Here is a 12,172-nt window from a genome sequence, read left to right as displayed (position 1 = left end):
CTCTCCTTTGCTGATAAGTACAATCATAGGGTGTTAAATACCACTCCCATGCCAATGCTCCCCAAATCTACACCCCAGATCAGTCACTCCCCTTGAACTCCAAACCCCAAATCCAACCACCAAAAATCAACCCATGTCAGTGACGTCCTCCATAAAGCAAAGTGAAAACTGGAAATGGAGGTTCCTGTGTGGTTCAGCAGGTTAAGAATCCTGCATTGCCACTGCAGAGGCTTGGGTCACTGCTGTGGCACAGATTTGATCCCTGGCCCCAGGGAACTCCCACAGGCTGCAGGTGCAGGCAAAAAAACCCTCATGCATTTTAATATTTCAGAAAACAAATGTGTTTTAAATGTTACTGCTAGGACAACAGATTCTTCAGCAGGACAAATAGAATTGTAGACTTTTATGGGTGTGCGTTTATAATTTACAGAACATGGTATTAACTTTTTTTTTTAAGGGCCACACCTGTGGCTTATGGAAGTTCCCAGGCTAGCAGTTAAATCAGAGCTGCAGCTGCCAGCCTACACCACAGCAACAGCAAAGCTGGATCCAAGCCACATCTGTGACCTACACCAGAATTCACAGCAACGCTGAATCCTTAACCCACTGAGTGAGGCCAGGGATTGAACCCGCAAACTCATGGACACTAGTCGGGTTCATAGCCTGCTCTGCCACAATGGGAGCTCCTGTAGAAATATTTTGAGGACAGTTTTTGTTTTCTATACAGTTGGTATATACATTTTTACAGAATATTTTTTTTTCTTTTTTTCTTTTTACAGCTGCAATTGCTGCATATGTAAGTTCTTGGGCTAGGGGTTGAATTGGAACTGCAGCTGCAGGCCTACTCCACAGCAACACCAGATCCAAGCTGCATCTACCACCTATGCCGCAGCTTTTAGCAACATGGATCCTTAACCCACTGAGCAAGGCCCAGGATCAAACCTGCATTCTCATGGATACTATGTCAGATTCTTAAACTGCTGAGCCACAACAGGAACTCCTGCACAAGATTCTTGAGCAAATCAGAGTTCCCTTTCTGGCTCAGCAGTAACGAACCCAACTAGTATTCATGAGGAAGCAGATTCAATCCCTGACCTCGCTCAGTGGGTTAAAGATCCATCGTTGCCGCAAGCTGTAGTGTAGGTCGCAGATGCGGCTCAGATCCGGCATTGCTGTGGCTGTGGCATAGGCTAGCTCCAGCAGCTCTGATTCGACCCCTAGCCTGGGAACTTCCATGTGCTGCAGGTGTGGTCCTAAAAAGAAAAAAAAAAAAAAAAATTCTCAAGCATAAAGATGGAGACTCTCATAACTGTTTTCAATTTCTCACTCGATAAAAACTGACATTAGAGTTGAGAATAGTGTGTGCTTTTCTACAGCTGTAGAGGAGGGAACATCTCCTTGTCTTTCTGGGGTTCCTTTTACCATAGTCAGGAGAGCCTGCAGTTTCAAGGTGGAGCATTAGAACTCTACTACCACGGGCCAAAGAGCAAAACTGAGAGGCTTAAACCTTACAATACAGAGAAGGGAAGAAAGAGTTCTTGTGTGGATCAGCAGGTTAAAGATCCAGCATTGTCACTGCTGTGGCTCTGGCTATCACAGTGGCAAGGGTTTGATCTCTGGCCTGGGAGCTTCCGGATGTTGTGTACATGGCTGAAAAAAAAAGAAAAGAAAACGAGTATTTTAACAAGTGTTTTACCTCTGTAACTGGTCTGGAAAATGGTCTTAATGTAGTGAGGAGCAAACCTGAAATTATTTTCTTTCTTCTCCATCTACTGTTGTCATACATCTCTACTGAAGCTGCTTTTCCTGCCCCCTAGCATCATCTTAGGCAGATCATGTAGTATTTGGTCTTTGGAGGGGGCAGGTATTAAAAACCCAACCTAGTCCATCCCAGTTCAGTTTTTTAAATTTCAGCTTTATTGAGGTTTCAATGACACATGACACGCCTACTACCATCAATGAAAAAGGAGTTCCCATTTGTGGCCCAGCAGGTTAAGAACCCAACTAGAATCCATGAGGATGTTGGTTCAATCCCTGGCCTCTCTTAGTGGGTTAAGGATCCAGCATTGCTGCAAGCAGCAGCCTAGGTCAGAGATGTGAGTCTGGTGCTGCTATGGCTGTGGTGTAGGCCAACAGCTGACAATCTGATTTGACCCTTACCTTGGGAAATTTCATATGATTCAGGTGCTGCCCTGAAAAACAAAAAACAAAAGAAAGAAAAAAAAAAGAAAAGAATACATATGGAGTTTCTGTTGTGGCTCATTGGAAATGAACCAGACTAGTATTCATGAGAATGTGGTTTTGATCCCTGGCCTTCCTCAGTGGCCATGAACTGTGGTGTATTTTGTAGATGAGGCTCAGATCCCGAGTTTCTGGGGCTGAGGCATAGGCTGGCAGCTATAGCTCCAATTCAACCCCTAGCCTGGGAACTTCCATATGCCTCAGGGGCAGACCTAAAAAGAAAAAAAAAAATACACACAATACACATAACAATTGATATGCCTAATAATGTGAATAAATCTTAAAAGCATAATGCTAAATTAAAAAAGCCAGAGTCAGAAGTTTAAGGATCCGGCATTGTCACTGCAGTTGTGCGGGTTCCATTCCTGGCCCTGGAACTTCCGCATACTCTAGACATGGCAAAAAAAAAAAAAAAAAAAAAATGCCAGACTTAAAAGGCTATGCACTGCATGATTCCATTTATATGAAACTCTAGAAAAGGCAAGACTGTGATTATAGTGACAGGCAGCAGATAAAGGATTGCCAGAGCCAAAGGTGCAGGAGGGAACAACTACAAAGGGACATGCGGAAACATGATTTTATAGTGGTTATTGGACAGGTGTGTTTGTCAAAACCCATCAAACTTTACACTTAAAGTGGATTCATTTTATTAGATGTTAATTATTCCTCATAAAGCAGAACAAAAATGAATAGATAACCTAAATATCCATTGATAGATGAATGGATTAAGATGTGGTACATGTATACAAAGGAATACTACTTAGTCATAAAAAAGAATGAAAAAATACCATTTGCAGCAGCATGGATAAAACTAGAGATTCTCATACTAAGTGAAGGAAGTCAAAAAGAGAAAGACAAATACCATATGATATCACTTATATGTGGAATCTAAAATATGGCACATGTTGGTGTGGTTCTGGCATAGGCCATCAGCTACAGCTCCGATTCGACCCCTAGCCTGGGAACCTCCATATGCCATGGGTGCGGCCCTAAAAAGACAAAAATAAATAAATAAAATATGGCACAAATGAACCTATCTGCAGAACAGAAGCAGATTCATAGATATAGAGAACAGACTCATGGTTTCCAAGGGGGAGAGGAGAGGGATTTATGGACTGGGAGTTTGGGGGTTAGTAGATGCAAACTATTACATTTAGAATGGATAAGCAATGAGATCCTGCTGTATAGCACAGGGAAATATATCTAGTCTCTTGGGATAGACCATGACGTATAAGAAAGAGAATGTGGAGTTCCCATCGTAGTGCAGTGGTTAACGAATCCAACTAGGAACCATGAGGTTGCGGGTTCGATCCCTGGCCTTGCTCAGTGGGTTAAGTATCCAGCATTGCCGTGAGTTGTAGTGTAGGTTGCAGACGCAGCTCGGATCCCGCGTTGCTGTGGCTCTGGTGTAGGCTGAGCTCCAATTCGACCCCTAGCCTGGAAACCTCCATATGCTGCGGGAGCAGCCCAAGAAATGGCAAAAAGACCAAAAAAAAAAAGAAAGAAAGAAAGAAAGAGAATGTGTGTGTGTATACATAGATAGATAAAGATATAAATATAGATATAGATGACTGGGTCACTTTCCTGCATAGCAGAAATTGACACAACATTTTAAATCAACTATTCTTTAATAAAAAAGTGAAATGAAAAATGGATAGCTAAAAGATGATGACGATAGATAGGGAGATAGAGAGATAGATGAAGCTTGGGCAGGGTGTAGACAAGTCATATTGTGGTACCTTGGGGCTTGCAATGTTGGAGAGCCTTTACCCACCCTAGGCCAGAAAGGCTAAGGAAAGGATGCAATTACTCAGACTCACAGAGGGCAGTTGGATGAACAGCACCAAAGCCACCATACAGGTGAGAAACCAAGGAATTGAATACTGTCTACCCTCTAATCTCCCACCTTTGCCCCTCACTGACCAAACCCAAGTGGAAGCCAAAGGATAAGGGGTTCCCTTAATGACATCTATTCAGGTCATCCTCCCAGTGCACAGAGCAAAGTGGAGATGGGTGAAGGTAGATCCATAGGGGTGAATAGCAGACACCCAACTGTACTATTACTGTCCTCACGGTCAGGAAGTCAGACGTGAATCCAAATGTCCCCATATCTTGTGGGTCAACAAAGTCACATGCCCATGAACTTTTGGATCCCACTAGCTCATTTTCCCCAACCCCTAACACAAGCTTCTTGTTCCCCCACCTGACACCCCTCTCCCAACCATTCCAGGGACCCCCCCCCCGAGATTGGAAGAGTCTTACATGTGCTTACAAAAAAGTTGGCTGCACCAGATACGGGTTTGTCCTGTGAGATGCACATGTCCAATGCCCTGTTCACATAAAGCCAAGGTTCAGGATAAAGTGGAAAAAGTGGTTGGGGAGAAAGAGACTTTCTCTTCTCTCTTCTCACTCAGGAAGGATCCGCAAACTTGCTTGCATCTCAACAAATATTTTGGGTTTTCCTCCCAAGAGTCTACTCATGTAAGATGAACTTCTCTTGGCCAAGGATTCAAGCACAAAGAATTTCTTTGAGGAGTTCCTGTTGTGGTTCAGAGGTTAAAGAACCCAATTGTCATCCATGAGGTTGCTCGGATCCTGCATTGCTGTGGATGTGGTGTAGGCCAGTGGCTACAGCTCCAATTTGACCCTAGCCTAGGAACCTCCATCTGCTGTGGGTGCGGCCCTTATTAAAGAGACAAAAAGAATTTATTTGAGAGATCATTCCAGAAATATCCAGTAGGGAACATTCCAGAAAGTTACAGTGAGGAAGAGTAAGTTGCTGCCATGGGTGGCTAGGGCTCAATCCTGATGGACATCTTGCAGAACACACCTCAGAGTTGGCCCCACAGAGGGGTGAGGGAGCTGGGATGTTCATCCACCAACTCCCCTTCACCTTTCATTTTTGAGGGTGGTTCCTGGTCCACACGAGAGAAGTTCGGGTGTTTGCAGTCAGACACTGTCAAGCATGAATTGGAATGACAAATTCCAAAGGACATAGGAGGATGTAGGAAGATGGAGTGAATATTTATTAGCTGTTTCCACAGAATTCCTGATTCTGCAAACCTTATAGCCCTTCACTTTACCCATCCACCCCCATCCAGTTCCAGAGCAGACACTGATTGCTTTAAGAAATCAGTACATCCATGGGGTTCCCATGGTGGCGCAATGTTTAACGAATCCAACTAGGAACCATGAGGTTGAGGGTTCCACACCTGGCCTCGCTCAGTGGGTTAAGGATCCAGTGTTGCTGTGGCTCTGGCGTAGGCTGGCGGCTGCAGCTCTGATTAGACCTCTAGCCTGGGAACCTCCATGTGCTATGGATGCAGCCCTAGAAAAGACAAAAAAAAAAAAAAAAAAAAAAGGAAATCAGTACATCCTATATCCCACTGCCACAGTGATTCGGTAGAGCGGTGGCACTCAAAAGCAATTTTCAGGAGTTCCTGTCGTGGCGCAGTGGTTAACGAATCCGACTAGGAACCATGAGGTTGCGGGTTCGGTCCCTGCCCTTGCTCAGTGGGTTAAGGATCCGGCGTTGCCGTGAGCTGTGGTGTAGGTTGCAGATGCGGCTCGGATCCTGCGTTGCTGTGGCCCTGGTGTAGGCCGGGGACTACAGCTCCGATTCGACCCCTAGCCTGGGAACCTCCATATGCCGTGGGAGCGGCCCAAAGAAATAGCAAAAAGACAAAAAAAAAAAAAAAAAAAAAAAGCAATTTTCACTGGAGTTCTCCTATGGAGGAGTGGGTTGGGGATCCAGCATTGTCACTGCAGCAACTCAGGTCACTGCCATGGCTCAGGTTCAATACCTCCTTTGGGAACTTCCACACGCCACAGCCATGACCAAAAAAACAGTCGATTTTCATTGCTTGGCAACTGACAATATCTGGAAACATTGTTGGTTGTCACATTGGAGGAAGGGGTGCTGCTGACATCTAGTGAGTGTAGGTCAGGGATGTTGTTAAACATCCTACAATGCACAAGAGTGCCTCTCACAGCAAAAATTGGTCCAGCCCTTAATGTCAATAGTCTCAATGTTGAGAAACACTAGGTTAGAGAATGAATACTTGATCCAATTGAAGTCAATACAAAAGTCCAACCCCAAGACTAGAAGCTTCTCAATTCTCTGGAATGTGCAATAAGGTCTATGATCTTTGCACCTATTTTGCTAACACAAAGGGAAGGCTGGAGCTGTGGGAGTGGGAAGAGAAGTTGGGTTGGAAACCCCACGGAGCATGAGGATGAAACTGATGGCCAGAGGAAAAATCTTTAGAGGTGAAGAGGAACTTGGCCCTTGTTGACCGCATTTGAGCGACTGGATCAAATCTCCTCTGAAGCTGGTCCTTATTTATTTATTTACTTTGCTTTTTAGGGCTGTACCCATGGGATATGGAAGTTCGCAGACTAGGGGACAAATCAGAGCTACAGCTGCCGGCCTACACCACAGCCACAGCAACTCAGGATCTGAGCCGAGTCTGCAACCTACACCACAGCTCACAGCAATGCTGGATCCCTGACCCACTGAGCAAGGCCAGGGATAGAATCCAATCTTTGTGGATACTAGTTGGATTCATTTCCACTGCACTGGGAAGGGAACTCCCGGTCCTCTTTTAATCATATGAATTAATAAATTGTTCTTTGTTCGTTTAAAACAACTGAGTGGATTTTTGTGTCACTTGCAATCAAGATCAATCCAAAAGATGGGGGAACCAGATAAAAAATGAGGTCTTGCTGTACAGCACAGGGAACTGTGTCCAATAAGTTGTGATAGATCATGACAGAAGATAATATAAGAAAAAAAATGTCTATATATATATGACAGGGTCACTTTGCTGTACAGCAGAAATTGAGACAACATTGTAAATCAACCACAATTTTTTAAAAAATTTTTAAAGGATGGGGAAACAAATGAACATTAAATTCCATCCTCCTTTCCCGGAGGCCCCCTGTGTAAACACAACCGTATCTTGGGCCACAGTTAGTTACAAGACATAGAAACCCATTTGAGCTGATATACATAAAGTAGCATTTACTATATGGGGGCAGCACTGTCTCCAGAACCCAAGATTGCATGAAGTAGGAGAGATCCATGCAGAACCAGCATTAGGCGTTTAGAAGGCAAATAATAAATACCTGTTGATGTCAATGGAGTAAACGCTCAATTGGCTGGAATTGATACTCCATCTGGAAATGAGATATTCCCCCCAGCACTCTGGAGCCATTCGAGTATTCCTCTCTGATTCCCCCTGTATAGCTCCATCCTTCTATTTTGTTTTCTCATCAGAACCCACCACCCCAAACTGGCCATCAGTCTCTCTCCACCTGCCTTTTGCCGTAGAATCTCCACCAACAGATAGTTTTCTTGGCATCCCTGTTTTTTAAAATGTTCTCAAGCAAGGGAATCCAATTGGCCTAATTTAAGTCAGGCGATTCACACCTGGTGCAATCAGTGGAGCCACCCAGCAAAAGAAGAAGCAAGAAGTTCCCATTGTGGCTCAGCAGGTTAAGAATCTGACTAGTATCCATGAGGATGAATGTTTGATCCCTGACCTTGCTCAGTAGATTAAGGATCGGGCATTGCAGTGAGCTGCAGTGTAGGTCACAGATGCAGCTCAGATCGAGTTGCCACAGCTGTTGTGTAAGCCTGAGGCTGCTGCTCCAATTTGACCCCTAGCCCAGGAACTTCCTTATGCCACAGGTGCAGCCATAGGAAAAAAAAAAAAAGAAGAAGAAGAAGAAGAAGAAGCAATAATGAGTGGCAGGCAAGCCAAATGGTTTGACCCCGAGATGGGAGCTCGAGTTAGCACTAGAGAGATAGAAACCCCACTCTACCACCCACCCCCACCTTACCTAGGCACAGAACAAAGACATTGAGTGTTAACTATTCCTTTATTAGGTGATGAGGGGGGAACGGGGCTAGCTGTACAATGCAAGGCCTGGGAATTTAGCTACATGGGGATTGTACCCAGAAGCCATATTACAAAAATAACCTACAAATACTTCTATTCTGCTAAGGGGCTGGGCCAGGGGAGTCCCAGGAGGAATGGATGCCATTCAGGCAGCTCCTTTCCTTCCTGCAGGGAGACAAAGTGAAATGCACATATCTCCCCTGGTCCTCGTGTTCCCACCTGCCACTCCCACTTGCCAGTTCCCAAAGGGATTCTGGGATGGGGGGTTGGGGGGGCTCTCCGGGCTAGAAGGGTGCTTCCCCCAGCAAAGCTATAGAATAAGTTCCATCTGGAATGCAGTGAAGTGAGGGATGTGGGGTGGGGAGGAGGCTCACCCAAACCCTAGCCCCAGAGGGTGCGCCCAAAGGTGCCTACTTGGTACACACCAGGGTCGTGTACTTGGTACACAGGACCCCGGTCATGCCTGTGTACTTGGTACACAGAATCCAGCTTGGCCGAATGGGCCCACAGACTCAGCCCCACGGGGGCACTTGGGGGGGTTCCCTCGGGGGGTGGGGCAGAGAGAGTTTCCATATATATATTTTGTAAAAAATAATAATAATAAGTTTGTTTAAATGAATTTGTTTCTATACAAAATGTAAAAAAAAAGAAAAAGAAAAAAAATAACAATAATCCACTCATGTCAGAGCATGAGGAGTAAGGGAGGCCAGAAAGGAGGAAAGAGAGAATGGGCAGGAGTGGCCACAGGAAGAGGGGAGAGGCAGGAGGATGTCCTAGACTCATCACAAGACCCAGAGGGTGTGGGTCAGCCTGCACCCCTTATAAATAAAGGAAGACTGAAGCCCTAGGCGGATGACCTCTTGGTTGCACTGCAAGGGTGGGTGGGTTGCAGGAGAAGAGAATGGAGAGAATGAAATGGACTTAAAGGAGAGAGAGGTATCAGGGCGGGGCATCGCCTCAGCCTCCCCAAATCCAGGAACTGAGGATCCCTCAAGCCAACACTTGTCTTTTGGGGGTGACTTCGGGCTGGGGCCCTACCTGGGTCTGGGCCTGTGGGAGAGGGCCAGGGACTGACAAAGGGAGGGGCTGGGCAGACAGTGTCCCAGTGGCTGTGGCAGTGCCCCCGGTAGCAGTGGCCGGGCTGGGTGTGGAGTCGGACCAGTCTGAGAGTGAGGGAGGTGAGGGGCTAGCCCAGTGCTCAGGGGACTCTGGGGATGGGGTCAGGTAAGGATGCTCGCTGGGGACCCGCAAGAAGCGGGCCTTCTGGGGGCTGCCGTGGGTGCCGGTCGCCGGGAACTCCTCCCCATGGCCCGGGGTCGCCAGGTAAGGTGGGGGCCGTTCCTGGGGGGACACGGGGTTCCCAGAGTTCAGCAGCTGGGATCCCGGTGCCAGCGGCAGCAGGAAGGAGGGGCCTGGCGGGGCAGGTGGGGGCAGCCGGGCCCAGTCGAGGGGAACGGCCACAGGGTTCAGCAGGCCCAGGCTGAGCACGCAGCCCCCAGGAGGCTGGCGCCCTAGACCGACCCGGCCTGCACCACCAAGCTGCGCCAGAGACACGGCCGTGGCCGTGGCAGCTGCATAGGGCCCCTCGAGAGGGAAACCACCAGGGGACGCGGGGGGGCCACCAAAGGGCCTTGGGGAGTCCAGCGAGTCCACAGGGGAGAGTGTGACGGAGCTCTCGGCCAAGGGCCCGGGGCAGGCCAGGGTCAGCTTCTTGCCCCGCCCCCGGGCGCCCTGCGGCCCCAGCCCCGCCTTCCCCGGGGGCCTCCGGCTCTTCTTGCCCCCGGACTGTGCCACCTTGAGGCCTGGGAGGAAGGCCCCGGGCGGGCAGAGCAAGGGCCCCAGGCCATGGGGGCCAGGGGGGCTGCGGGGCCCACTGGGCTGGTCCAGCAAGCGCACGATGTCCTGGTGCAGCCGTTCCTGGGCCACATCCCGGGGCAGTCTGTCCAGGTGGTCTGTAATCTCACGATTTGCAAAGTGATCCAGCAGCAGCTTGGCAGCTTCAAAGCTGCCCTCTCGGGCGGCCAGAAACAGCGGAGTCTCCTCCTGTGAAACCCCAGAACCCACAAGATGTCAGGGTCACAAGAGTCAAGATTAACTCCTATCAGCATCACAGAGGCCTACTATCTCTGCGGGAATCTGATAGCTAAGATTTTATACTCTCCAGCCAGTCAGACCTTGGAATCTCAGCTCTGCTGGGGGGAAACTGGGCAAGTTCTTTCCTTAAAGCCGCATTCATCCAGCAGCCACTAAACTTCAGACCCCAGAGCCAGGACTAGGGTGAGGAGAGTGAGGTACTTAGATACAAAATTAAAGGGGACTCAAAAAACCTCAGTCATCAAAATAATGATATTTGATGCGATTTTTTAAAATTAAGGTTAATGCAAAAATTTCATAACAAATATAATTTGGAAATTCTAAACAAGGATGGAATCCAGAGTTCCCACTGTGGTGCAGTGGGTTAAGAACCTGACTGTAGCAGCTCAGGTCACTGCAGAGGTGTGGGTTCAATCTCTGACCCAGTGCTCTGGGTTAAAGGATCTGGCATTGCTGCAGCTGCAGCTCAGATTTGATCCCTGGCCGGGGAACTTCCATAGGCCAAGAGTGTGGCCATAAAAGTTTTAAAAATAAAAATAAATAGGGATGGAATCCACCCCTGCACTCCTTTGAGCCTCACTCCTCCATCTGTAAAATGAGAGCAATACCATCTTGCAATGGTTTTTAAACAATCATAACAGCTATCTTTTATTGAGGATCCACTAAGCATGTTACGAAAGCATTGGCTCACTGAATCCCTGCAAGAGGCAGTTAAGTGGGTACTGTTGCTTCCCAAATTCAAAAATGAGAACTGATGTACTGAGGAGTTAGGCAATGTGCCCAAGGTCACACTACAAATGCCATTCACTTCCTTCTCTGATTCACTGCTGGAGCCTCTTGGGCCCAAATCCCACCCTGAAAGCTGGCTGCAGGCAGGGCAAAGGCCCCTACTAGCCTACCCCCCAACCCACTCTCTGCAACCTGTGGAGGCTCTGCCAGGCCTGAATACCCAGGTGGGCCAAGGACTGGGGCTCACCTTACTATCCTGCATGTCCTTGTTAGCTCCGTTTTTGAGTAGGGCCAAGGTGGCTTCCACGTTGTTAACAGCTGCCGCCCAGTGTAAGGCTGATTTTCCTGGGGGGAAGCAGGGAAAGGTCAACATCAGAACCAGGCTCATTTACCCTGGGCCTCCATGGTAGGTGGACAGGAAGTATCCAAAATTTGGCCTGGTATGGGGGAAGGGTAGGCATGCCATGAGTTTCTGAGTACCTGTGTCTGGGTCCACATGTGTGCAGACCTGTAGAATGACTTTCTCTGTCCAAGGGAAACACTGTGTACATGTGTGCTCACCTGTACATGTAACTCCCCATATACAGAGGGTACTATGTGGGCCTCACTCCTTTGTACCTGGAGCTGTGCTGTCCAATGCAATAGCCACCACATGTGGTTCTTAGGTTTATATAAATTAAAATTAAAGAAATGCCAAGATCATTCAATGGGGAAGGGAGAGCTTCCTCAACAAATGGTACTGGGACAACTAGATCTCCATGTGCAGAAGAATGAAGCTGGACCCCTACGTCACACCATATACAAAGAATAACTCAGAATGAATCAAAGACCTAAATGTCAGAATTCAAACTATGAAACATTTAGGAAAAAACCTAGGGAGTTCCTGTTGTGACTCAGCAGTAACAAATCCAATAAGTATCCACAAGGACGCAGGTTGGATCCCTGACCTCACTCAGTCAGTTGAGGATCTGGTGTTGCTGTGAGCTGTGGTGTAGGTCACAAACAAAGCTCGGATTTGGCATTGCTGTGGCTGTGGTGTAGGCTGGCATCTACAGTTGAGATTTGACCCCTAGCCTGAGAACTTTCATATGCTACAGCTGTAGCCCTAAAAAGCTTAAAAAAAAAAAAAAAAAAAAAAAAGGAGAGAGAGAGAAGGAAAGAGAAAAACCTAGGAATTGATCTTCATGACCTTGAATTAGGCGAAG

The 12,172-nt window shown here is 47.5% G+C and overlaps 2 protein-coding genes across 2 annotated transcripts in view; both read right to left on the bottom strand.

Moving 5' to 3' along the window:
- The window catches only part of LOC100628051 (olfactory receptor 10T2-like), a 28,219-nt gene extending 19,614 nt beyond the window's left edge, over positions 1–8,605 (bottom strand). The window contains exon 1 of the mRNA XM_013991092.1: positions 8,570–8,605. Within this exon, the coding sequence (XP_013846546.1) occupies positions 8,570–8,605 (36 nt within the window). The remainder of the gene's footprint in view (positions 1–8,569) is intronic.
- The window catches only part of NOTCH3 (notch 3), a 37,842-nt gene continuing 33,775 nt past the window's right edge, over positions 8,106–12,172 (bottom strand). Inside the window, exons 32-33 of the mRNA XM_021083631.1 lie at positions 11,215–11,312; positions 8,106–10,187 (exon numbers count right to left, since the gene is read on the bottom strand). Of these exons, the coding sequence (XP_020939290.1) occupies positions 9,135–10,187; positions 11,215–11,312 (1,151 nt within the window). The 3' untranslated portion in view covers positions 8,106–9,134. The remainder of the gene's footprint in view (positions 10,188–11,214; positions 11,313–12,172) is intronic.

This window comes from Sus scrofa, chromosome 2, assembly GCF_000003025.6.
Source record: "Sus scrofa isolate TJ Tabasco breed Duroc chromosome 2, Sscrofa11.1, whole genome shotgun sequence".
Taxonomy (NCBI): Eukaryota; Metazoa; Chordata; class Mammalia; order Artiodactyla; family Suidae; genus Sus; species Sus scrofa.
This window is presented reverse-complemented; position numbering and strand designations above follow the sequence as displayed.